Source organism: Aspergillus sclerotioniger (genome assembly GCF_003184525.1).
Source record: "Aspergillus sclerotioniger CBS 115572 chromosome Unknown BO94scaffold_9, whole genome shotgun sequence".
In the NCBI taxonomy this organism is placed as follows: domain Eukaryota; kingdom Fungi; phylum Ascomycota; class Eurotiomycetes; order Eurotiales; family Aspergillaceae; genus Aspergillus; species Aspergillus sclerotioniger.
In genome coordinates, this window is record NW_020290999.1 from 183,462 (window position 1) to 208,364 (window position 24,903).

General features: G+C 50.8%; 6 protein-coding genes across 6 annotated transcripts; 3 read left to right on the forward strand and 3 right to left on the reverse strand.

The window, feature by feature from the left end:
* Positions 1-1,073: 1,073 nt before the first annotated feature.
* On the forward strand, positions 1,074-4,139 carry BO94DRAFT_555194 (basic helix-loop-helix domain-containing protein; the record flags this gene model as incomplete). Its single annotated transcript, XM_025613774.1, has 2 exons — positions 1,074-3,971; positions 4,080-4,139. 2 exons carry the CDS (start codon positions 1,074-1,076, stop codon positions 4,137-4,139), a joined length of 2,958 nt encoding a protein of 985 aa, XP_025469075.1.
* Positions 4,140-6,128: 1,989 nt separating this feature from the next.
* Positions 6,129-8,235, forward strand: BO94DRAFT_544733 (ferric reductase family protein; the record flags this gene model as incomplete). Its single annotated transcript, XM_025613194.1, has 6 exons — positions 6,129-6,747; positions 6,803-6,867; positions 6,923-7,108; positions 7,174-7,573; positions 7,625-7,786; positions 7,841-8,235. 6 exons carry the CDS (start codon positions 6,129-6,131, stop codon positions 8,233-8,235), a joined length of 1,827 nt encoding a protein of 608 aa, XP_025469076.1.
* Positions 8,236-8,268: 33 nt separating this feature from the next.
* BO94DRAFT_513323 (D-mandelate dehydrogenase-like dehydrogenase) lies at positions 8,269-9,563 on the reverse strand (the record flags this gene model as incomplete). The annotated part of the gene is made up of 2 exons (XM_025609840.1): positions 8,269-9,125; positions 9,254-9,563. 2 exons carry the CDS (start codon positions 9,561-9,563, stop codon positions 8,269-8,271), a joined length of 1,167 nt encoding a protein of 388 aa, XP_025469077.1.
* Positions 9,564-10,060: 497 nt separating this feature from the next.
* On the reverse strand, positions 10,061-18,583 carry BO94DRAFT_622799 (type I polyketide synthase; the record flags this gene model as incomplete). The annotated part of the gene is made up of 14 exons (XM_025617104.1): positions 10,061-10,935; positions 10,982-11,302; positions 11,347-13,112; positions 13,162-13,250; positions 13,296-13,357; positions 13,405-13,740; positions 13,803-16,164; positions 16,214-16,373; positions 16,424-16,544; positions 16,591-17,142; positions 17,188-17,347; positions 17,398-17,482; positions 17,532-17,880; positions 17,945-18,583. The coding sequence occupies 14 exons, from the start codon at positions 18,581-18,583 to the stop codon at positions 10,093-10,095; spliced, it is 7,845 nt and encodes a 2,614-aa protein (XP_025469078.1). The 3' UTR covers positions 10,061-10,092.
* Positions 18,584-19,310: 727 nt separating this feature from the next.
* BO94DRAFT_462797 (uncharacterized protein) lies at positions 19,311-22,478 on the forward strand (the record flags this gene model as incomplete). The annotated part of the gene is made up of 8 exons (XM_025607989.1): positions 19,311-19,343; positions 19,414-19,510; positions 19,566-20,019; positions 20,640-20,897; positions 20,956-21,162; positions 21,225-21,647; positions 21,692-22,059; positions 22,126-22,478. Coding segments are annotated over 8 exons (2,193 nt in total), but the record flags the coding sequence as incomplete, so codon positions are not given.
* A 157-nt stretch (positions 22,479-22,635) lies between these two features.
* Positions 22,636-23,670, reverse strand: BO94DRAFT_533483 (putative EF-hand calcium-binding domain protein). Its single transcript, XM_025611343.1, has 2 exons — positions 23,529-23,670; positions 22,636-23,465 (listed from the first exon to the last, which is right to left on the reverse strand). The coding sequence occupies exons 1-2, from the start codon at positions 23,587-23,589 to the stop codon at positions 22,744-22,746; spliced, it is 783 nt and encodes a 260-aa protein (XP_025469080.1). The 5' UTR covers positions 23,590-23,670; the 3' UTR covers positions 22,636-22,743.
* Positions 23,671-24,903: the final 1,233 nt, after the last annotated feature.

The window sequence follows — 24,903 nt, forward strand, 5'->3', positions numbered from 1 at the left end:
AGCGTCGGCTGATGAAGAGGACTTGACACCGCAGCCGGTCCTTCCAAAGCTTCAGAGGATCGTCCTTGACTATAAATGCGTTCTGGTATCAAGCACTGTCAGAGTTGGACTTCGGCTATTTTTAGTAGCCGCAATACGATTGGTTGACGTAGGCGGAAGGTATGCATACACTTTCGTACCATATAATAGACCCAACTTCGATACACGCCTTTTACATAATGGTAATACAAATACACCCCTGGCACGATCACTGTTTGGGTCGGTTTGCCGGAAGCGCCGTGTCCCGCGATCATACGACGTCAAAAACCGAACATTGGCCGAGGAGCAGCACAGCATTTGCCTTCAGGCTGCGGTGCCTGCCTTGGGTCTCTGCCTTGGATGGCTGGCACCTATCCTTGACCACTCCATCTTGCTTTGTCGTGCAGACCATCCTAAATTATATGCGGCGTCCGTGTGACGGAACAGGCGGGGTGACCTTGCAGTTCAATCTCGAAAGTCGAAACATCTCCATTAACCAGAAGTCAAAATCTGCTCCGCCGGGACGGAGAGCCGCTTGTCCAGTCAGTGGCCGCGCCTCAACCGCCCAACGGTTCGATAAGATCTAAAACATACCTCCCTGCTGCCACCTACGCTGCCACCTGCGCTGCCACAACCCTGTCATCATCAACCTTTCACTTTCCTTCGGCAAGAGTTGAACAGATCATCAACCAATTTGAAGCACCGCAACCAACCCAGCATCATCCACCCATCCACTACCCCCTCAATTACTGCCCGCCTGAGTGTCCCTGACCCAGACTCCACTGTTCATAACCTAGCCTCGTTAGCGCGTCTGATTGGGGTGATAATCTCGCTCGCGATTCACACCTGCTACTAGCCGGCTCGCTCCTGACCTTTCCATCAGGTATGCTTTCATGGAACAGCATCACCACAACTTCGATCCACCGAGCCATCATCTTCATACCTTGATATCGTCACTAACCTCATCGACAGCTGGGATTCGTCCCGTGATAATCGCCACAGCGCACTGACGGTCCGATTGCGATTGATGGTCCCGGCCTTGGCCGCTGGACAAGATGGCAATGCCTACCATGGGTAGCGACTTTCAGCTATTCTCCCCCTTACAATCCTCGGATAGAAGAGACTCACAGGCCGAATCGACAACATTCGCCCAATCTACAACGGAGGATTCAAGCCAGGACTGGACGCAGTGGATGAGGTGGGATGACCAGGGCTTTGCGGATGGGATTAAAGATCTATCCCGATCTCCCTTTGATGCTGCGTTCACTTCGCCCAATGCATCTATAGGAAATACAGATCTCTTTCAGAAAACGGATTTTTCCCCGGATATCTCCCTCGATTGTACCAACCTCCCGTTTGATTCCCTCCTCGATCAAAGCTACAGTGGCTTGCCTCAATCGAAACCCGGATCTACTGGCATCGACCTACACTCAGCGCTGTCTGCTACGTCCGGCTCTCCGCTTTCATCGGAAGGGGCGAGTCGTAAACGCAAGTCGGGCAGTGATGATGATGGATCGACCGTGAGTGGCGTCGTTCAGACCGGCAAAAAGATGCCGGCCAAGAAGCGAGCACACAACGTCATCGAGAAACGGTATCGAGCAAACTTGAATGAGAAGATTGCCGAGCTGAGGGACAGCGTGCCTAGTCTCCGGGCCTCGAAAAATGCATCGGGTAATCTCCTCGATGATGATGACGGCGAAGGGGTCACTCCATCCAACAAGCTGAACAAGGCCTCCATTCTTTCCAAAGCAACCGAGTATATCCGTCACCTTGAAATTCGCAACAAGCGACTCGAGGATGAGAACATGGCATTGAAAAACCGACTTCGTCAAGCGGATAAGGCCGTTGACCAGTCGCTAACTTCCGCAGCATCCGTTTCATCTCCCAGCAACTACACCGTGTCCACGGAATCTGGCGCCAGCTCATCACCGAGCGTGTTTTCGCATGTAGAGGATAGTCCCAGCGACCACTCCCCGACCACATTGCATCCCCCAGAGGGCTTGATCAAGGTACCAGATGCGTTTAAACGCATGCGGGAAGAGTCCGCAAAAGACAACGCTTTCTCTCAGTCATACATGCAGTATCCGAGCAAAACCAGTACATCGTCAACCGGTCGTGCCAGGCGGTCATACTACCCCAACAAATACATGCTTGGTGCTCTTGCAGGGCTCATGGTAATCGAGGGCATGGGCAGCGAAAAGAAATCCGAGTCAACCGCCAAAGGACTATTGGCGGTTCCGACCAGCTTGTTCAGCAGCCTGCAAACCACTCTTCAGAGCCCAACGGTCGCGTACTGGCTTGCAATGGCTCGAAGCTTTTGGTATTCATGGCACGCACGAGCAATCTCGCATTTCCTCATCCTCGCTACCTTGGTCGTTGGCAGTGCGTTCGTGGTATTTGTTTATCTTTTCAATGCTAGTCCCGGACACCAGGCTTCTTCCTTGAAGACTGCTACTGCTACGTTATCGTCATCGAACTTCCGACGCCAGGCTTGGTTGACCAGCATACAGCGAGTCGGTGTCCCACGTCACCGCTTTTTCCACGAGTGGTATGTCGTGACGTCGCGCTGCTTCGAGTACATCCTACGGTGTCTCCTGGGATGGAAGCTCTACTCTTCGATTACGGGCGTCACCGAGGAGGATGAGAAGGGCCGAGTCAAGACCTGGGATATTGCAATCGACGCCCAACTGGCCGGTGGCGATGCCGAAATCAGTAAGAGTCGATTGGTCCTCACCATCTTTGCCGCCGGCACCTTGCCTAGGAGTCCCATGAGAATGATGCTCAAAGCTCTTCATTGTCGCATTTTGCTCTGGCGAGTCGGAGATCGGGGATCGTGGAGCTTTGACTTGTCTAACGATGTCGCTCATAAACTGGCGAGATACCAATGGGACCTTGCTCGGAAGAGACATCAAGCCATGCCGAAAAACCACCCGGATGCTCTGCCCAGTCACTTGGCTGCATTGTTGAAACTGGATTGTGATGAAGTCATGATTGACAGCATAGTGCAGAGGGCGGCAAACCTTACCTGGAACCGTCCCACACAAGAAGGTGCTGATGATGACCAGGCTCTTCTGGATGTAGTGGAAGAGGATCCAGCGATTCAATCCGCTCTGGATGCTCTTGCAGCTTGGTGGTCCAGTCATCTCTTGCAACGGGCACTGCTCCGATATTTTGAAGCCAGCACTGGTGGCCCCGACGCTAAGAAGAGTCGTGACCTGTTCAAAGCCAAGATCAAACTTGCCCTGGACGTCGCTCCCCAGCCTTCTGCTGCCCATACTCGCGCCCTTGTAATGCAGGCGGTGTTCTTCGAACAGGACCGCGCTGCGAACATCGGAGCAGTCCTTGCTGCGCTGCCGAAGGACAAAGGAAAGAGTAAGCAAAACCAAGCCACCAACTTTCTTGATTCGTCACTGCCCGTATCTGTACGGGAAGAGATTACGATTTCAGTTCGTTGCGCCATGATTGCGGCGATTTTCACGGCACGGACTACGGGCGACACATCTCTGCCAGAACGTTTCACGATCCAGAAGGCCACCACTTGGTTCAATCAGCTGCCACTTGACCCAGTAGAACTGACGCTACTCGGATTTGCGTCGGTTTACCATTTGCTTCACGTTCTGGCTTCCGACACTGACTATCTGTCTTCCTCCGAATCCTCGCCGTCTTCGCCGGCCTCTCGCAGCTCCACTCCCTCCTCGGTTTCAGATGATGAAGCGGACGAACAACGGATGTTGCAGAAACCCGAGATCCTACAGCAGTCTATCCCTAATCTTGGTCGGGTGGCATCCGAACTGATGTACTGGGCGCGGAATGCGTACAACCCCGCCTTCTATGGATTCACCTCTCAGCTTGTGAAAGTCATCGAAACCGAATGCACGACTCTATGTCATAGCGCCGGGGTCGACGTGGCCGATTACTCTCATGTCCAGGAAGAGAAGAGAAAATCAAAACAAGTGAAAGACAAAAAGAGAAAAAGCAATCAAGAAAATCGATCCAATAGACTAGACGACAATTCCAAATGGCGGCTTATTCGAACATTGGTACGACGACTGTGACTGCAGCCTGGAGCCCAGCAGTTCCAAATTCTGTGCAAATCCGCCAACACTGAATACAAACTCTGAGATATCACCGTTACGTTTCCTTAATGATATGGCTAAATCGGATATTTATCACCTTTTTCGTGTATTTTTCAGACTTTTACCTTTCTTGGGCGTTTTTCTTATGTGACGGGCAGCTGGAAAGCTGACTCGTACGCCACACAATTCTGACATTTCTGGTACAAGGCGTCCTTGGGTTGCACACTGGCTGTTCAGATATCTTCCCTCAGCTTCCGGAATGGAACGGAATCGGATCCAAGAGATCTCCTATCTGCCTGTAATGCCTAATACTGTCATGTGTTAAATGTATTGGATGCCAGTCTTGGTATCTTAAGAATCTGGTCTTTTAGGGCATGTTTCCCCTCGATTCATGATGTATGCATGCGTATAAGACACGATCGTACCTGTCTCAGCCGTGTCATTTCCCCTGGCGGATGTCTCAGGTTCGTCGGGCTTCCCCTGTCAATGTCTCAGGCTTCCCCCCTGGTGATGTCTCAGTCTCGCAAACGAAGGGTACTGCTTTCGGTGGAGTACTCGATTACTGACGGCTGGTGCATGCTGGATAGACTTTGGCAAGACTTTGACCACGCGACTCCCTGTGGTTCTCTGCTGAACCATACGAGTAAGCACCTTAACTTTGTGAGCATCGGCAGCAAGCTTTGGCCATCAGAGATAAACATCAAGCCGAAAGGGCTATCCTTTGGTACGCCAAAGTCACATTCTATGACTTTTCCACCACTTCCACATTCCCTCCATTGCCACTTGCCGTGAAGGAAATGCCAAGACTTGGTGTGAATTTGTCACAGCAGGCGAGAATTGACTCCATGAGACATCCCAATATCATGGTATGAACGGATATATGGTCGCATTAGAATCAGTCCTGTCGTGGGCGATGGTGGTCTCGACGAGTCTCGGCGATGATTCCATCGGGGCCCTGCGGCGGGTGCCCTGAAGTGAGACAATCCCAACCTTATACCGTTGCAACCGGCCCAGCTCGGGCTCTACACAGCATGGCTGTTGTTCGGAATGCAACCATCTTCCCGGTCTACCAGGCATTGACGCGATCATGGATTTGAATCTTGCTTTGCCAAGTCTGCCCTCCACGGGGAAAGGCCAATGTATGACGTCAGCACATCCGTCGGCTGCCCTGTTCGGGATGTCTGGGGGGATGTCTCTGGCAAGCATGGCCAACGCTGCACATAACTGCGTCCGGGGAATTGACAATTACGGGCTCAGAAATATTAATAGGCGTTGAGTGTACGATGCAGTTATTCCTTTTCTCGTCTGTTACGTGCATCGGGGTAGCCAAGTCAGGCCGGTCTAGTCCAGGGCCGTCACATCATCATATACGACCCATTCTACGTCACCACCGATCAGTCTGAAATAGGAGATCCGCTAGAAAGTCGATGGGATGCAACGATCGTGTTCTCGACCGCAGGAAACATGGCAGCCAGCCGGGTCTGGCGGATGGTGCATCCACATTCTCGCTTCCGTTTCCGGAGGGCCGTTCCATCGCTCGGCGGATCGACGACTGGGATCAGTCCCACGCTGAAGAAAGCTTAACGGGAGCCAAATCTCAAGACCCGCTGTCCACTTCCTTGGTCCCTCTCTGCAGAATCTAACTTTGCCCTGTCACAGGAACTCGCGTGCCTGTCGACCAAAGGCACGCTTCCGCGGACTGCCCGTCCCACCCTTGGAGGTTGCAATCGTCTGATAGACCCAAAGCTGAGATTTATTGCCTGGATGCACCAAGGGTCTGAACGCATGAGTTTTACTGGCGCTTGACAGCCAGCCCCAATGGACAATGGCGCAGATCCGGTTGCATGACGGCATTGAGACGATGTCTTGGTGTTGCTTCGGGACGTCATGATAGTTTGCTGTATATAATCCCAATGTCCGGATATGTGCCCGGTCGAGTATTTCAGGTCCGAGTTCGCATTACTTCTCTTTGGCGAAGGCGGATTCCACCACATCAACTCCCATCCACCCACTTGACCTCGCGGGTTAAACACCATGGGCGTAGACCATCTACAGCCGGGGGAGGTACGTCAAATTGACTACCATCCCCCGATGAACGTAGCATTGGCAACACCTATGTTTATTCTCGCTGGGGCCTTTTTCATTCTCTTCCTGGGTCGTAGTCTCATCCGACTACACCATCGTCGCCGACTGCGCGAAATCCTACGAACCGACACCCAGGAAAAATTCGAGCAAAGCAGCGCCCTCTCCGCCAGTCTCAACAAGCATGTCTTTTACGCCCCGTTACTATCCGTGCGCCACAGTCGCTATTTCCGCCTCGGCGATAACATCCACATGGGCATCATCCCGCTCCGGATGGAGGCGGCTCTGCTAACAGCGTATATCTCGATCAATATTGTCTTCTTTTTTGTCATGGTCGACTGGTGGAAGGATTGGGATGAGGTGGTATTCCAATTCCAATATTCGGCGGGCAGCATGGCAGTGCTCAACTTACCGGCGTTGGTTCTGGCTGCTGGCCGAAACAATCCCTTGGTGCCGCTGCTTGGTATCAAATTTGACTGCTTCAATCTCATGCATCGTTGGGTGGGCCGGACAATTATTTTTTCGGGGCTTGTTCACACGATCGCCGCTGTGGTGATGAAAGAACATGAAGGTGGGTTGGTTGTGTCTATATGGTCGAGGAAGAGGCTAATGCTTGTGCTCGATAGAGGGTGGTTTGGCCGCGGCTACGAAGCTCATTTGGAACACCAAGTTTTTTATCTGTGGTTTGGTGGTGAGTTGTCTGTGCCAAAGTGATGGGAGTATGTGCTGATCAGTATTGGCAATAGGCTATCTTTGCGTTTGCGGCAATCCTCCTACAGTCTACATCGCCAGTTCGACACGCATTCTACGAAGCATTCCTTCATACGCATATTCTTTTGGCTATTATGGCTTTTGTGGGCTTATGGTATCATCTGGAGGGCATGTCGCAGCAGTATGCTCTGCTTGTTACGCTGGTTCTGTGGGGTTTCGACGTAAGCATCCACCCAGTTGGGCACACGCACGCAGTCTATCACTGAGCCCTGCTAATGACATCTAGAGAGCAACCCGGCTGGCATGCGTCATCTGGCGCAACGTGGGAAAGCACCGCACCAAGGCTACAGTAGAACTCCTCCCTGGCGATGTGGCGCGCGTCAGCGTCACCCTGGCGCGGCCGTGGAGCTTCAGAGCTGGACAATACATGTACCTGTATATGCCGTCTCTGGGGCTGTGGACTTCACATCCATTCTCGGTAGCCTGGACTGCAAACGGCGAGACTGGGCTGGTTGAAAAGCGCAGCTCGAATGATTCCATCAACCGTCTGGTGGGGGGGTCGCAGCAAACCACCATGTCGTTTTTGATCAAACGGCGCGATGGCTTCACCAGCAAGTTACTGCGGAAGGTGTGCAGCTCCACGGAGCGGCGATTCAGCGCGATGGCGCTTGCGGAGGGACCATTCGGTAAGTAATTCACATCTATCTGTAGCTCGTTGAAGTGGCTAATTAGAGCAGGTGGCTTGGAATCCCTCAATTCCTACGGCTCAGTCCTTTTAGTCGCCGGTGGTATTGGCATCACGCACCCAATGTCCTACATCTATGAGTTTGTGAATGGGTTCGCGTTGCGCTCGACAGCCGTCCGACGAGTGACTCTTGTCTGGGTGGTTCGCAGTTTAGGTGAGTGTCCCGAGCAAGCAAGCAACCAATGACATGACTAACCTGAATCAATAGACCATCTCTCCTGGATCCAACCCTGGATGGCATCCTTATTCAACCACCCAGCCCTACAAGGTGCCAACGTGCCCAAACAGGAATCCTACTTTGAGCTCCCCAACTTCTCCCTGTCAGTCCAGGTCTATCTCAGCACCCGCGAGTGCAGTCCAGAAGATTACTCCCCCGCCGAGTCCCCGTGGGCCATCTCCGCCCCGTCCGGAGTCCCAATTAGTATCAACAGCGGAAAGCCATGTTTCCGGGACATCTTGGAACTAGAGATGGCACAGCAGGTGGGTGCCATGGCGGTCAGTGTGTGCGGGCCTGGGGGACTGGGCGACGACGTACGACAGATTGTACGGGAGAAGCAGGGAGTGAAAAAGGTGGATTTATATGAGGAGACGTTTTCATGGTGATTCAACCCATCCCTTTCTTTCTTCTTGGTGGTGTTACCCTTCTCGTGTGTATGTACTGTACTTGGAGAATGACATATATATTCTAACCCTAACCTCATCACAACTTACTCCCCCCTCCTTCCCCCCATTCTTACTCCTAGTAGTAGTAGTAGTAGTAGTAGTAGTAGTAGTAGTAGTAATCAAATGCCCATTCACCGGCGTCACCGCCACCCCCCTCAACAAAAACCCCTCAATATTCTCCATCGCCAACCTCTCAAACCCCACATGTGTATCCACCGTCCCCCCCGCATTATGACTCATCATCATCACCTTCCCACTCGCCGCCAACCGCGGATGCACATCCGGTTCATTCGCATGCACATCCATCCCCACCGCACTTACCTGTCCATTCTCAACCGCCTCCACCAACGCCTCCTCATCCACCAGTCCTCCCCTCGCCACATTAATAAACCTCGCTCCGCGCTTCATCTTCCCAAACATCTCCCTACTCATCAACGTCCGCCCCGCAAACGGCGTAGAAACAACAACGCAATCCACTTGGCCCAACAACCCCTCCAAACTATCCACGAACGTGGCATTCACTGCATCTTCTAACTTACTATCCTTCCGGATGAGATCATGGTATAGGATACGCATGTTGAATGCGGCGTGGACTTTGCGCGCGATAGTGTAGCCGATTTGTCCTAGGCCGATTATGCCGAGGGTTTGGGTGGAGGGATTTCGCGCTGTGAGGGGGGAGTTGGTGTGTGCGTCGAGGAATTGGCCCGCGTTGAGGGAATGCGCGGCGCTGTGAGACCAGCGCAGGTTGCGGAATACACTGAGGATTAGGAAGAGGGTCATGTCGGCGACGGATTCGGAGGATGCGGCGGCGCCGTTGCAGTAGAGGATTCCTGTTTTTCCATTATTACAATATTAGTATTTGGATGGTTGTGAGGGGGAGTGGTAGTGGTAGGATTGGTGTGGGGTAAGTATGGGGTAAGTACGTATACTGTATAGGTATTGGGGGGGGAAGGCATACCATATCTCGCCAAAACATCCACATCAACCCAATCATACCCCGCGCCTGCAGAGGCAATAATCTTCACCGAGGCCGGTAACAACGAGATGAGTTCTTCGTCCCAACGACCCATTTCGCCGCCGGTGTTCCAGAAGGGACGGAAGATGGCGTCGAAGTCGCCCCAGCGACGGTCTTTCAGGGCTTGTTTGAAGGCGTTGCGTTGGCGGTCGGCGGTGGGGGGCCGGATGAGGTCGAATTCGGTGGTGAAGCGGGCGTAGATGTCGTGGTTGTATTTGATGGGGTCGCCGATGTGGAGGATTTTAGGCTTCATTTTGGTATCTTAGTATGGTTGGATTGTATTGATTGTGATTGATATTGGGGTTTGAAGGGAGAGTAGAGGATTAATTGGTTCTGGGTTACATAGTATTATGTATGGGTCTGTCTGCTGGATTGGGTGTATACTTATAAGTTTAGGGTTGTTGGTTGGTTACCGATGGTATTCGATATCCGTCAATTGCCGTCGGTCAAAACCCGAGGCGGAAATCCGAGTTCGATACCCGAGTCCGGTTGACTCGGCTCAATTGTGGTTTCTAGGCTAGAATGAGTCTTGGGGATTATAGTGTTTTGATGGTGGTTTGTAGTGCTGGTTTGATTGTTTAACATGTGTTAGGATGAGTTGTTGATGATTGGTGACAGTGTATGGAAGCTAGGTCATTTGAACCTTGAAAATGCCCTACGAGTTTGAGATGGAATACATCTGACATGTCAGTAGGAGTTGAAAACCCCAGGTGCTAAATTGTGTATATGTCCCGTCCTGGTATTTAGAATGGCACTGATGGTATATGCATGCAAAACTGATACTATGAATCACTCAGAGCCGAGTCAGACCGTCGGTACTCGCTCTTCCCCACTGCCACCGCCACCACCGATGCAATACTCGCACTCCCCAAGATATCAAACATGGCCAGGTCCGCCCGTAACTCCCGCGCGAACCAATTCCGTAGCTCCACCGCGGCCAACGAATCCACTCCATATTGGTGAATAGGCTTGTCCGTGTCAATCTCGTCCACCGGCATGGACATCATAACCGAGAGCTTCTCCCGCGTCGCGCGCATCGCGATCCCCGCTGCCTCTGTCGTCGATGAAGCCCCCGCAAAGAGAGCCGCTAGATTCGAGTCCTCCGTGCTGCCACCTCCTGCTCCATTGATCAGAGCCAAATGTCGGAACAGCGGTCGGTCTAGCCAGTCCGTCTTGTGCATTCCGTGCTCTCGCATGGTAGGGGTGATTCCCACGACTACCTGGCTCTCTAGCATGGAGATCTGGTCCCGGTTGGGGTCGCAGTACGTATCCAGTATGGCGTGTAGCTCCAACTCTGTGATCTCATCGAGAACGTTGTGGGACAGGAAATACTCTCGACGGTCCGGGTTATCCTTCAAATACCCTGCTGTAAGGATAGGTCCCAGGCCCAACGAGACTGCCTTCTCGCCTTGTGCGACTCGATGTCGTGCCAGACCGTCTTTGAATGTATTGCCGGCTGCGTAACCAGGGTCGCCGATCGTTCCAAGAATGCCCGCGACAGAGGACATCATGACGAAAAAGTCCATGCCCTGTGGGAGAAGCTTGTGCAGGTTCCAGGATCCCTGGGCTTTGGGAGTCGTGGTTGACTTCCAGGACTCGTAATCCAGGCTTTCGAAATTTTGAGCCTATTTCATGGTTAGCTGCCTTCTTTCTAAGCATATGGTTACTAACCGAGACCACCATTGTTGCCTGCACGCATCCCTTGATCGGAGGCATCAGCTGGCTACAGACGCTGAGTACTGTCTTTAGCAGTTCCCTGTTGGTAATGTCACATGCAGGAGTGATAACACGTGCACCTCTGGCATGCAGCTCCTCCACCAGACTTCTTGCATGCGGACTTGCCTGACCAGATCGCGAGAGCAGTAGCAAATTGCGTGCCCCTCGTTCAACAAGCCAACGGGCAATACTGCGACCAAGGCCACCCAGCCCGCCAGCTATGACATATGTTGCATCCGGCGGGAAGGAAAAGGAAGGTTTTGTGTCAACAACCGTCTATCAAGGTCAGCCAAGTTCACGTCTTGTCCAAGACAACCTACCATGACTTCGTCCGTTTCTCTCATCTCCAACACGGTTTTCCCCGAGTTCTTCCCGGTCTGCATTTGTCTAAAGGCATGCTCAATCTCTGCAATACCTAGCAGCTGCAAAGGATGGACAAGAGATATTTTGCCGTCTTCAAGCATGGAGAATACTTTCTCCAAAGCTGCAGTGATCAGATGAGGCCGTTCGGCCATCATTCCAGCGAGGTCAATTGCCATGAAGCTGACATTTCTCTCGAATTGGAGCATTGGAAGCTTCGAGTTCGAAAGAATATCATTCTTCCCAATTTCAACAAACCGCCCATATGGTGCAACCGATTCCCATGATGCAACAAGACCATCACCGGATAGCGAGTTCAAAACAACGTCTACCCCTCTACCTTGAGTGAGACGTCGGATCCCTTTAGCGAATAGTGTATTTCGACTGGAGAAGATATGCTCCGCGGGAATGTGACAACGGTCCATCAAGAGCTGCTTCTTCTCTTCGGTCGACACCGTCGCAAACACCGTCGCTCCTAGGTATTGCGCCACATGGATAGCAGCCTGTCCTGTCCCACCAGCCCCTGAATGAATCAATATTGATTCACCTGCTTGAAGATTTGCTGTTCTGCTCAGAGTGATCCACGCGGTTGCATATGCTACGGGAATAGCAGCAGCGGTCACGAATGACATCTTCTCATTCCGGATCTTAGCCACAGGCATGTCCTCTTGCACACGAACATAGTTCGCATAGCGGCTGGGATGAAAGGCGACGACTCTGTCGCCGGGCTGGAACTTTTGACAAGATCTTCCAATCTGGACCACTTCGCCAGAAAATTCAGCTCCTAGAGTATCGGTTTCCAGTCTGCCTAAAGCAACGAGCACATCACGGAAGTTCAGACCCACGGCTTTGACTTTGATAAGAATCTCTTTCGGCCCGAGAGGTTTCTCTTGGGATCGGTCTTCGACAAAATGCAGTGTGTTCAGCAGGCCAGGCGATCCGATGTTCAGTCTCAATGGTGGCCCCAAGCCATACGGCTTTTTCCCTCTTTGCTGTGGGAGAACCTTCCTGGCTACTTCTTGAGATAGAGGCCTAGCGGGAACCAGGCGATTGATGTGAAGTATGCCGTCGATTTCGGTGTACTCTGTATCTGCAGTCCTGTCAGTATCGGCAGCGACGGAGCGCACTATCTTGATGATCTGCTCGGCTTGGTGTTCTCTGGAAGTGTTCCGCTCAAGTGACAAGGTTGTCAGCCGAGCTCTGTACATCTCCCCAGTAAGAACCCTGAAAAGCCCATCAATAAGTCCGGATTTTGCAAGGGGTTGACGCCCTCCACCTTCGCCGACCCAGATAAGATTCCTCGTGGATGACACCAACCCTTGCAGCCCTTCATAGTCTGTTTTTTTCATGTTGTACAGAAACGGGGTCGTTGATTCCAAGAGGCAGATGTCCAGAACGTCTGGTGACAGCTCCCTGCTGAGGGTGTCGCTCAGCGATCTCTGAGTGATGCCAGAAAGTCCAATCTTCTGAAGACAATCAGACAGTGTCATTGCCAGATCAGCCTGGATTTGATCCCTTGGGTCAAGGATGATATTAACTGCTGTACTTGTCCTTTGAGTCGGTCGAGGAGCAACAGCAGTCGACACGATCATGCTGCCCTCGCGACACACTTTGTCGTTGTAATCATCAAGCACAAGGTCGCAACCAGAAAAACCAGTCTCTTTCAAGAGCTCGCCCCATTTCTCGGAACTAATACAGGGGCTCTTTTGGCGGTATGCCTCTGTCCCTGCTAGGGTCAGCTATAAACCCAGAGGTTCACTTCTAAACGACCTTACCTCGCCACCATCCATCGAGCAGGCCAAATACAAGATTGGTCCTGACAGGATGCAGGTGAGTAATCTCAAAGAGAAGAAGCTTCCCACCCCTGGCTCAAGTTAGTACATTTATATCTGGCGTGGCATCAACATACCCTTTCAACAGCTTCCGGACATTTCTCAGACTAGCAGACAAGTTGGCCGTTGCATGCAAAACCTAAGCAAATCAATCTGGTGACCAGGTAGTATAACTCTCCGACTTACCAGAAATGCAACAACCATATCGTAGGTCCCACACTCGAACCCCTGTGCTTCAGGGTCTTGCTCAATATCGAGCACCTTGAAGCGCATGCTCTGGCCTTCTGCTGCAAACTGGTTTTGGGCGCTGGGAAAGAAAGAGCTCGAGATATCGGTAAAGTCCCACTGACTGTAACAACGCAGACTGGTCCCCGACTCAAAGTCCATGGTTAGTGCCTTGAGGCAGGTGGCAGTCATGGCTCCAGTTCCGGCTCCTATCTCCAAGATCTTCATCTGCGGGTTCTTATGAGCCAGCTCGCCGATAAATCTTTCCAGTTGTGATGAACCTGAGCCAATGCGAAGCTAATTCTAGAGTGTTAGCATATCCAGTGATAGGAGATCAGTAAACTGTGACCAATGCTTACCATTTCATAGTAGACATCCGCAAGTAGATTGTTGTTGAACAAGAGAGCCAGTGGGTCTCGTATAAAACCCCCAAGATTCCGGCAGACTGTGCTCACTAAAAGACCTCGCTTGCTGCCACTTTCCACTCGCTCATGTAGCTTTCTGATATACTCGTCATCGTTCATGCGGTCTCTCCATTCCTTAGCGCTAAATCGGGATATTCCCTGATCCAGTGTTCTGTTGTAGTCCAGTGCCCAGTCCACGTATTTGTTTATATGAGGAAGGGGCTGTCTGTCTTCCTCGTGAAAAGAGGTCGCATATCTGCTAATGTAAGTTGCTGCGAGAAAGTCAAGCTCGGTGAATTGCTGCACCGGCTCTATGAGCTGTGGATCGTGAGCCCCGTAGAGATTCCAAGCCTCAGAACTTGTTAATAGGTCAATATCAGGCTTCCGCTCAATGAAATGGCAGAAATTATCGGCCTTGAAATGGTTTGAAATATGCGCCTTCTCCGTGCTTGCAATGGCCGTCACTTTCAAGCCTTCAAGTGTCAAAAGAGCCTTGGAGACATCTGAATTCACTGCCGTCATGGAATAGTATGTATACCCCACGGCGGATTGGCTACGGGTCGCGTATGCTTTGACGATATTTGCAGATGGATGGCTGAGACCACCAGAATTCGACAACCAGAGCCGGTCAATCCTTGTTGGAACAGCCACATTTGTCACACGCCGGCCTACATCCGTTTCCAAACCAGCCGCCATCTGGATGATGCCGTCAAAGGTTGTGGGGTGGATCGTGTGAGTCGGATAAGTACCGGGACCACCTGTGTCCGTAGGTCGAAATGTGCGAATGTCTGAGACGATGTTGTTGTAACTTCCTTCTCTGTAACCAATTTTTTGGATTGCGGAGAATTCAGGGCCGTATTGGTAGCCAGATAAACGTAGGAGCTTATAAAACTCGTCGGCATTCACAGATGATATACATGACTGTGCTGCACCGCTGAAGCCTTCTAGAAGATGGCTTTCCCACGCGCTCTCCTCCCGGCGATTGGCTTCTAGGCCTGCGTCTCTGGCTTCATAAAGGGCTTGAATGGAGCCGGCGCCGTTTTCCACCCAGGCTCCATTATCGTAAGCGTATATGCGATATTCAAACCAGCCTGTCGCATCCGCCTTTCTATCTGTCGTACGCTTTAGGTGCACATTGACCTCAATCCCCTCTGCGTGTGTGGGAATTTGCAGGGCGGACAAGAACACGGCGTCCCGAACACTGAAGCCTGCAATAGGCCGTTCTAGATCAGCCAGTTGCTTGACAGCCTCTATTGCCATGATCACCATTCCTGCTCCCGGATACAAGATAGTATTGTTGATTTTATGATCCTGCACCCATGGCATATCAGAGACTCGGATGATATTCCTCCAGCTAGCCTCCATCGGGTTTCCGTTTGGCTCAGGAGTGCCAAGCAGCTCCAGGTAACCATATCGACGGAGTCTGTATCCTTTACTCAGGCGGCTTTCATGCCAGTATGATGTTGAGTGATTGAAGGGATATTCGGGTAGGTCGATTAGCACACGAGGGCTTCGCTGGGCCTTCGCTAGCCCGTCAGCGTTGATCAATGATAACTTGACTGTATATCCGCTGCAGTGGAGACGCCCTGCTGCTTCCATGATGCATTCCAGAGGGGAACGTTTGCGCACCAGCAGGGGAACATATGAGACTTTGTCAGACCTCTCCATGGCGCTCACAATATCACGACACGGTCCTTGCAGCGCAGAATGTGGGCCAATTTCCAAAAGATGATTGATCGCAACAGTGCGGCGGTGACTGCCATCAATCTTCTTGGATACCTTCTCCGAATGTGAGCATAGATAGCTCACTGCATCATGGAAAAGTACCGGTGAAATCATGTTATTGACCCAGTACTCCGGCTCCACCAGTTGCTCGTTCGATACCACGGTTCCTGTGACAGATGAAACCATGAATGGCGGTTTTCTCTTTCTTTTGCATGACATTTCCAGGTCCCCAAGGATGGTATGATACCGGTCTGACACCTCACGCATCTGAAATGAATGGTAGGCCACATTGACTGTCAGTTTTCGGGAGAACACATGATAGCGATTCAGCAGGTCATGCAGGGCTTCAATCTGCTGCAGTTCTCCGGATATTGTGATGCTCCGGGGACTGTTGATGCAAGCTACAACAACCTTCAACGCTTCAAACTGGGAGGCAAGCGCATCCAAGTATTTCTGCACCTCTTCCTTTGACAGACCCACAGCAAGCATACCTCCTTTCATGTCACTAGAGCCCCCAAGGAGTCCGGCTACATAGCCCCTGAAGTATGCGATCTTCAGTGCAGAGCGTTTTGATAGCGCCCCGGAGCAGTATCTAAACCACAGAGTCAGGATACAGTACAATACAATGGGGGTAGACTTACGCGGCAGCAATTTCGCCAGAAGAGTGACCAACCACCGCAGCAGGTGATATTTCCCAGCTCTCAAGGAGATCTACCAGCGCGATCTGAAGTGCCGTGCAGAGTGGTTGACCATACACTGGATCAGTCACCTTTGACTCCAACTCTGGCTTCTGTAGCTCCTCTATTTGACAAATATTAGCGTCATGACGAGTAGTATGACCTTTCACGTACCTATCGCATCCCATTCACATCCAAGCTCTTTGAAGTATGTACCCGAATCGGACAGGCTTCTCGTGAAAACCTCATAATGACTTATGAGCTCGCGACCCATTGCATACCACTGAGCTCCTTGCTATAAACTGTCAGCATGCCCGAAGTAGTGTTCCTTGGGTTCTTACACCGGTAAAAGCAAAAGCCAGGTGTGGTGAGGTGATGCACTGAGTAGCAGGGGCGAATTGTGCTGTTATGTTTTGTATAGGTACGGCTGAATTAGCAACAACAAAAGTCCTCCACGCCCAATGAGTTCGCCTATCGCATAAAGTATATGCTAGATCCCTCATGTAAGCTTCCGTCACTTCTATCGGAGTCGAGAAGTACGAGTTCCAGCTCTCTGCAAGTCGTGTGATTCCTGCCTTGTCCGTGGCTGACCACACAAACAGCCTCGGAGCCGATCTGTATTCACATATGTTATCATCATTAGCATCATTTACTCGAGAGATATGAGAATTAGTCCTGTCGGCCTTGCCATGATCAGGCATCTGCGGCGAATCATTGACCTGCTTCAAAGGTACTACGACAGTATCATGATGACCTGTCTCATAACCCCACAGACGAAGGGAGTTGTAAGCGTCATCAAGCACAATATGACTATTTGCCCCGCCAAAGCCAAAGGAGCTCACAGAAGCTCGCCGTAATCCAGTAGTAGGCCAGGCAATGGCACCTTTTATTATCTATGGTAGTTAGCTTGGCATTATCGGATCATCCTAGGCTCTTACTTTGAGTCTCATATAATCTTCGTCGATCTGGGAGTTTGTGACCTGCAGGTTGCTGCTATTCGGTGGAATAATGCCTTTTTCTAGCACAAGAACTGCTTTTATGAAGCCAGCAATTCCACTAGCGCCTTCCAAATGGCCAATGTTTGACTTTACAGAGCCCCTGGGCGATAAATTAGTAGCCTCCTGATATCTTGAATCCTGGCTGCTTACACGTATAGAGGCGCATCTCCTGATCTGTACTCACGAAATGCAGTACCAATAGCTCGAGACTCGATAGGATCACCAATCGGTGTTCCTAGCATAGTTAAAGGGACTGTGGCGGTGGAAGCCTCGGGTTGTCTCACCTGTGCCATGTGCTTCAAAGTACCTGGTGGTGTCCATGTCGAGGCCAGCCTTTCGATAGGTGTCTTGGATCAAACGGACCTGTGCGTTCTTGCTCGGTTGAAGAATTCCAGGAGTCCTTCCATCCTGGTTAGAGCTGGATGATCGAATGACAGCCCTGATGGTGTCTCCAGCTGATACAGCGTCATCCAGTCGTTTGATAACAATAGCACCGACACCTTCGCCCCTAGCGTATCCATTTGCTCGGCTATCGAAACTATAACAGTGGCTGTCGCGTGATAATAGCCCAAGGTTGTCTAGGCCAATAGTCATCTCTGGGGCCAATATAATATTACAGCCAATAGCAATGCCCTATCAATATAGGTCAGTCAGTCTTCATCAGATGCGCGCTTCAAAGCTAGAAGGTGTTGAATACCATATTAGCATCACCGCCCCATATAGACTGACAGGCTAGATCCACCGCCATGAGACTGCTCGAGCAGGCCGTGTCAATAGTCGCACTAGGACCTAAGAAGTCGAAGAACCAGCTGATGCGATTGGAGATCATATTCCGGCCGCTGCCCGCGATGGCATTTTTTGGCACGTTGAGCGGATCCTTGATCTGAATCATGTGGTAGTCGCTGCAGAAGGAGCCCGCAAATACACTAGTCTTCGAACTGGCAACATGCTCAACCGGCAGCCCTGCATTTTCCAGTGCTCGATATACTGTCTCCAAGGCGAGGCGCTGTTGAGGGTCCATGGCCTTTGCATCGGCGTCACTCATCCCAAAAAAGGGAGCATCAAAACGACCAAGGTCCTCTTTAAGGAAGTGAGCTCCTCGGCAGGAGAGACTGTGAAGCCGGTCTCGGTCGGCATCGTGATGGGCGTCGATATTCATCCGATCTCGAGGAAATTCTCCAGAAACACATCGGCCTTGAACCAACATATCCCAGAACGCTTCAGGTGATGTTGCATCTTGAGGGAATTTCAACGAAATTCCAACAACAGCTAAAGGAGCAAGGCTGCCCTCTTCAAGGGCATTGTAAGCCGTATTGTTGGATGAAGGAGTCTCCATGGGAATAGATTATGACAGTCACAGAGCCGAGCAATGGTCAACTACCCATTCTCGCCTCAGTTTATCTAAGATGCGGATGTGAGCGCCTAATATCGTACTCAGCACGAAACAAGATAATCGAATTGCTTGAGCTAAGACAAGCCTATTTCCGATGACCTGCGCGGAGCATATTGCCAATCATGAAAGCAATCAAGCCCAACAGACGTTCTCAGCTAGCCGGTGCAAATCCCACCACTGTCCAAGGTATTTTGATTGGGCACCCGCACTGTCGACCTGATGATCATTGCCGCCATAAGAGGCGATATGCAAGGAGGATGGATGGACGGGCCAACATGCCTGACTAGGTCGAGATCTTGACCCCGCCATTGCTGTCTTCGGCTGGGTAAGCAATGTGATGGCCATTGCTGCATAGCCCAGTCCGAGCTTGGCGATCATGTGTCAGAAGCAATCCGGCATGTCATTATTGGAGCCGACTTTATCCGGAACAGATGACGGGCGCAATAGATCGATGCAGCTACTGCTTAGCACTAAACCTTCGACACAGAAGAATGTGAGCAACCACAGTAATTGAAGAGGCTGAAGGCCGCTAGGATAAATTGTTGCAATATTCCAATGCTTCCGGGCACCATTGACAATTCGTGTTGCTTAACATTCTTCAAAATGCGCATCCTCTGGTATCGCCATTGTGTATCTGCTGTCATTCCCCAATGTTTCTATACTGATTCAAATTAGTCTACATGGAGCAGGTACCAATTCTCGAGTGAGTGACTGTCCTGGCGATCGCATCTTCATAGGAACTCGTGGGCTAACCTCAGCCCCTCCACATCAAGATATTCGAGATCCAAACGGCGGCCATTCGGTACGAACTCGGCGACAATCACACCTACGATTTTGTTGAAGGAACCATTCCTTCCAAGATGTACCCGGGTAGAGTAGCAGGAGAACAGACCCCTCCTGAAAAGTCGGCTAAATGTTGGCACAGGTGTGGATGTAGTGGCCTGGAAAGACGAACCAATGTACGCCTACTTTGACGAGCGTCATCCCGAAAGTGGGTTCGCAGCCTACCATTACTTGGAGGAATATCTCCATGACGAGGGTCCCTATGATGGGGTCATCGCATTCAGTCAAGCAGGCACGATGATTCTTACGTACCTCATCCATCTCGCCAAGCAGGATCCTCGGGATGAAATGCCATTCAAGTTTGCAATTATCCTATCCATCACTCACCCCCCACTGGACTATCAAGCGCTGCAGAATGGTCGTGTGATGGCAATCGATCTGGAGGCTGCCGCAGACATTATCCCGATCCCAACTGCCCATATTTGGGGCTCACGGGACGAGGCTGCCAACCGGGTTGCCACAACAAATACTGTCTGCAAAGCTGATGTTAGATGGGTTTATGTTCATAGCCGAGGGCATGAGGTTCCCGGTGCTGGGTCGAAGGAAGATGTAACACGAACGGTCAATATTATTCGCAGGGCCGTCGACGCTGCATCCAATCAATAATAAGCACGGCTACCGTAAAGGGAAATGTGATGTTGATCACCATACTATGTATGTATTGAATCAATAGGGCCGGGAATGCAGGAGGTCATAGCATTTGATGACGCCCGACGAACTGCTGGTGTGGATCTCTCGATCGGTCACAACTTTAAGGGTGGATCGCATTTGGATATCATTATACTTTGCTGGCGCATTGTCTAACCATGAAATTGCCTTCGGTGGGTATTTAATCACGTCACGACCAATCGATATGTGAGTAGTTTGGATGCCTTTGAGTACTTTTCTTCAGTTTCGAGATGGATGACTCTGGGTTGGATGGCTCGAGTATCAAGTCTCATCGTTTACCGGCAGCGTCCTCGGAGAAATCAACCTCGGGTTCTGAAGCACCTGAGCAAGATGACGATACTGGACCCTCAATCTCCGAGTCGGTGAGTTCTTCTCCGCACTATCTGCACGGGCTTCGACTATGGATTGTAGGCTCTAGGTAAGCGGGCGCGATTAATTCCGATCGAAAATGGAAAAAGCAATTCTAAGTCAGTTTACTGGGCGACAGTATTGCGCTGAGTCTTTTCCTAGCCACGGCTGAGATCACGATAATTAGCACATCCCTCGTTACCATCAATGAGCATCTTGAGGGAGGAGAACAGAGTACTTGGATCATCACATCTTACCTCCTGACATTTACCGGATTTCTCGCCACTTGGGCTAAGTGCAGCGATGCATTTGGTCTCAAGTCAGCCTTGCTGAGCTCCCTGCTCCTGTTCATTGCTTTTTCCGGGGGGTGTGGTGCCGCCCAAAGCATCGACCAACTGTAAGCTTTCCCGCTTCCCGAACCAAGAACATCGGCCTTTTCTGAGACATAGGCAAAGTATCATCTGTCGCGCTTTTCAGGGAATTGGTGGCTCTGGAGTTTTTTCTTTGGGCCTCTTCAGCTTGGTCCGTATCGTGCCTCCCGAAAAGTATGACACTGCCAGCGCTGTTGGATCTGGCGTGCTCACTTTGGCCCTTATCTTGGGGTCGTTGATCGGGGGCGGCATAAGCAGCTCGGGTGCTTGGCGCTGGATTTTTCTCTTCAAGTAAGGTCAAGAACTCTGTCCTATACACGTTTTGTCATCCGGGTGCTAATTGTAATATTTAGTGTGCCCGCAGGAGGATTGGCATGGATTTTGCTCTGCCTCCTCGTTCCGAGGAACTTTGCTAGGAGAGTCACGACTCGCCGATCTGACGGACTTGTTCGTCATGCACAAAGTCAACTGCGAGAATTCATAACACACGCAGACTCGGTAGGATGTCTCCTGCTTCTAGCATTCTCTATGCTCTTAGTGGCCGCCTTGGAGGAAGCCAATGTGCGGTATGCCTGGTCATCCGGGATCATCATCGGGTTTTTAGCCGGCTCAGGTGTGCTTCTGGCAGCCTTTCTTGGTTGGGAGTGGACCCTTAGTACCCGAAAGCACATGCGCATGGAGCCAATGCTCCCATGGCAGTTGTTCAAAAGCCGGGTAGTGCTGGGAATCGTCATGTCAGTAACAATTTCCCTCACCTATTCTGCAAGTGCCACTTCGTTATCCTTGCTGACCACAGACATGACAAATTTCATATCTGCAGTGGCTTTTTCCTGACAGGGCCTGCTGTCACTATTCTATATATCGAGCTTCCCCAGAGATTTCAAGCCGTCAATAATTTCACCGCAATAGAGGCAGGCGTAAGAGTGCTCGCCTTTGGGGCCGGGTCCCCCGTGGGGGCCATTTGCTGCACTATCTTGGCCGGTCGACTAGCCACTCCGTTTGTATATCTGACCCTCGCTGGGTCCGTGCTGCAGATAGTGGGGGCCTTCCTGCTTTCTTCCGTCCCCGCTACGGTGGACGCCTGGCCGGGCGAGTATGGGTACATGGCTTTAACCGGTCTTGGGACGGGAATATCCATCGCGGCTCTGTACATGTGTCTTCCGATAGTGGTCAGCGAAAGTGAGCAAGGTATGTCCAATAGCAATAAGGATCTGGTACATACATCTCGTTGTCAAATTTACTGACATGTTAAAGCCATCGCAATGGGCCTGACACTCCAGGCGCGAATGCTCGGTGCGTCATTAGGTGTGGCCATCGTAAATAGCATTCTGGTCAATTATGTCAAAGCACATCTTCCACCCACCGAGGCTGCAGCAGATCCAAGCCACCTTTCCGGGCTACCAATGGATATTCAAGATACAGTCCGCACAGAGTATGCAACGGGATATAATCATCAGATGTACACTGTTGGGGCATGTGGGGTAGCGCAGCTATTTGCTGTGGTACTGATGTGGAAGAAAGACCAGGTCCGGTTTGTTCGTCAAGTGAAAGTAAATCGGGCGCTTGGCCACGAAACCGAACTGGACCCTGGGAGCCTGGCAACCTAGTTTACCAGGCACCTGTTCGAATGTATATTCGGCCGGTTTCGCCCATCCACCTAATAAAGTGCTACTGACCTTGTGCAAGTATTTCAGTTCTCTATACGAAGTAAATCTATGATCTGATATTTTCCACGCTTTCTTGCCATATATAATAGCTCTCATGCTACTTAGTATGGAAGGCAGCAGGTAGCAAAATCTATTCGGAAACGGTCATCTATAAAGAAATTTCAACAATGTTGGAAAAACACCAAGATCCTCTCTTGATACCACATCAAATTGCCCCTCCCTCCCGCAATGCCCATCGCACCAATTCCTCCAGGTTGTTTGTCACTTCTCTTGTGCGAGGGATGTCATGTCCTCCGCCATGATCGTATAGCTTCCTTTTGGCTGGATCACAAGCCTGTGACAGTTGAATGCCAGCAGACCACCGCGGGTCCTTCTCCCCATATATATGCACTGTCGGGATATTGATTTGAACTTCCGAAGGGGTGATCTCTTTCCGAATATCTTCCACGGATGCACTGAACACATTCCCTCCCTGCCAACGCGATGAGCCCTGCGATAGAATCGCAGAGGCATCCGCCTGTGCCATAAGTGCCTTTCGAGTCAAAATATCTTTATCCCAAACCTCGGGAGCAATCTCATACCCCACCTTTTCCATAATCTTTAGCGGAACCCCCGCACAAATAAAGATGGCAGCCTTGAATGGCAGGGGTCGGCCTGGTTCTTCAAACCTATGTAACAGGGAGAAGGTTGAGCCGACGGCGCATCCCTGCGAGAACATCATGAGGGCATCGTAGGGGCCGTTGGTGTCAAGGTAATTCTTGAGCCAGTCACGACTATGCAAGACAGCATCCGTTGTGTCATACTCCCAGAAGGAGAAAAATGGTGGTGGATAGAAGAGATCGATCCCCGGGGCTGGGTCTGATTGATAGAAGCCATCGACAAAATCGAAGTCAATGTCCAAATCCAAAAGTCGAGAACGAAGCGCAGCTAAGGGGAAGCATTCAGGTCAGCTTAACAGAAGTTGGGACGGGAAGTGAATGTGTGACAGACAGGTTTGGGATTTAAAAATAACACCACTGGTGCCTTTCCCGTGCAGGCAGAGGATCCTCATTTTGACTGCTGTTCTGTCTAGAGGTAACCTTCAGACATAGGAGAAAGAAGGGAGAATCAAGGGAGGGGCACAGCGTGGTAGGAACCCTGCCCCGCTACAGGTGCGGGTGCCAGCATAAGCAAGGTCCGATGGACGCCTTAGCCTCAAAACAAGGCACGCTGGAAGTCATCATTGTTACCATGGGCGCCCCTCTCGGAGCTCGGAGTATCTTCTGGTTGGAAATGTATGAATTCTCCGCCACCAGACCATGGCATTTTGATCTAAACATAGATATACAATGAATGTCCAACGATGGTAGATCTAAGATCCACTGCGGGCCGGTCCCGGAGAAGGCTATGGAATCTTGAAAGCCCTCACAGTCTGGCATCTGAAATGGATGTTAGTGTTTTTGAACAATAATAGTTATCCTACTGACACCGGTGTGTAACAGTGATGTAACCCCCAAAGGGAAATCAGGTGCTCAACATTCAGCCCCCATTGGGACCCCAAAAAGACCCGGCCTATCATTATCTATATACATCAAGTTACAGGATAGTTGCTGCTGCAGTGAAATCCGGATGTCTCTTATCCTATCTCTGCTCTATGACCCCTACAGAGTATGAAGTACTGCGGGCTTCGTATGGAAGGATAATCGGCACAGACAGGACTTCTGAGACGTTCTATCTGCTATCAGCATTCAGTGGTCTTTCTAGAGTCTTGCAAGCCACTTTATACAGTCGCCAATTTGATTGGTCAAGAACTGAAGTTACACAAAAATACGAGATGTTCCAAATCGAATTTGATGTTGCTGTATGACTACTAAGTCTGCAGCATGTTTGGACTTCACGTTGCACAATTAAGGATTTAATAACTAACCTAAACAACGCACAACTTCCCAATCAGACCAAAATCACAGCTTGGTGTGGTCAGTCTATGTACGTCACAAGTACATGGAGATGGAACAATAGGATGTACTAGGATACTATATATATTGTGCAAGATGTCAAGCTAGACAATTTGCTTCACCAAAAACAATACAACAGTAGTATTGGCTAGGTGTCAGTATCATATTTCTAATCACTCTATAAAGGTTCATGAACTCTTCAACAATCTGATCCAACCCAGGCCGATAGCTAGGAGGTTTTAGAAAATGAAGCTGCGACTTTGGAGTTGAGGATTATTCAATGGGCAAGGGAGCTCGACCAATCAGAAGTTAGCCCGCACTCGTCAGGCTCCGCGGCCAAATGGAAAATTCCAAGCGGAACCCGTGAAGCTCCCGCGCCCATAGGATCACCTTCTCTCATAGCATTCGACCTGATCTAGTACACTCATTAG

What these genes read in the sequence shown, in the direction of transcription:
- BO94DRAFT_533483 (XM_025611343.1), bottom strand. Translation starts at nt 23,589, where the DNA reads ATGAGGATCCTCTGCCTGCACGGGAAAGGCACCAGTGGTGTTATTTTT. An exon ending in TATTTTTAAATCCCAAACCT is followed by an intron (nt 23,466 to 23,528) that starts GTCTGTCACACA and finishes GCTTCCCCTTAG; the next exon opens with CTGCGCTTCGTTCTCGACTT.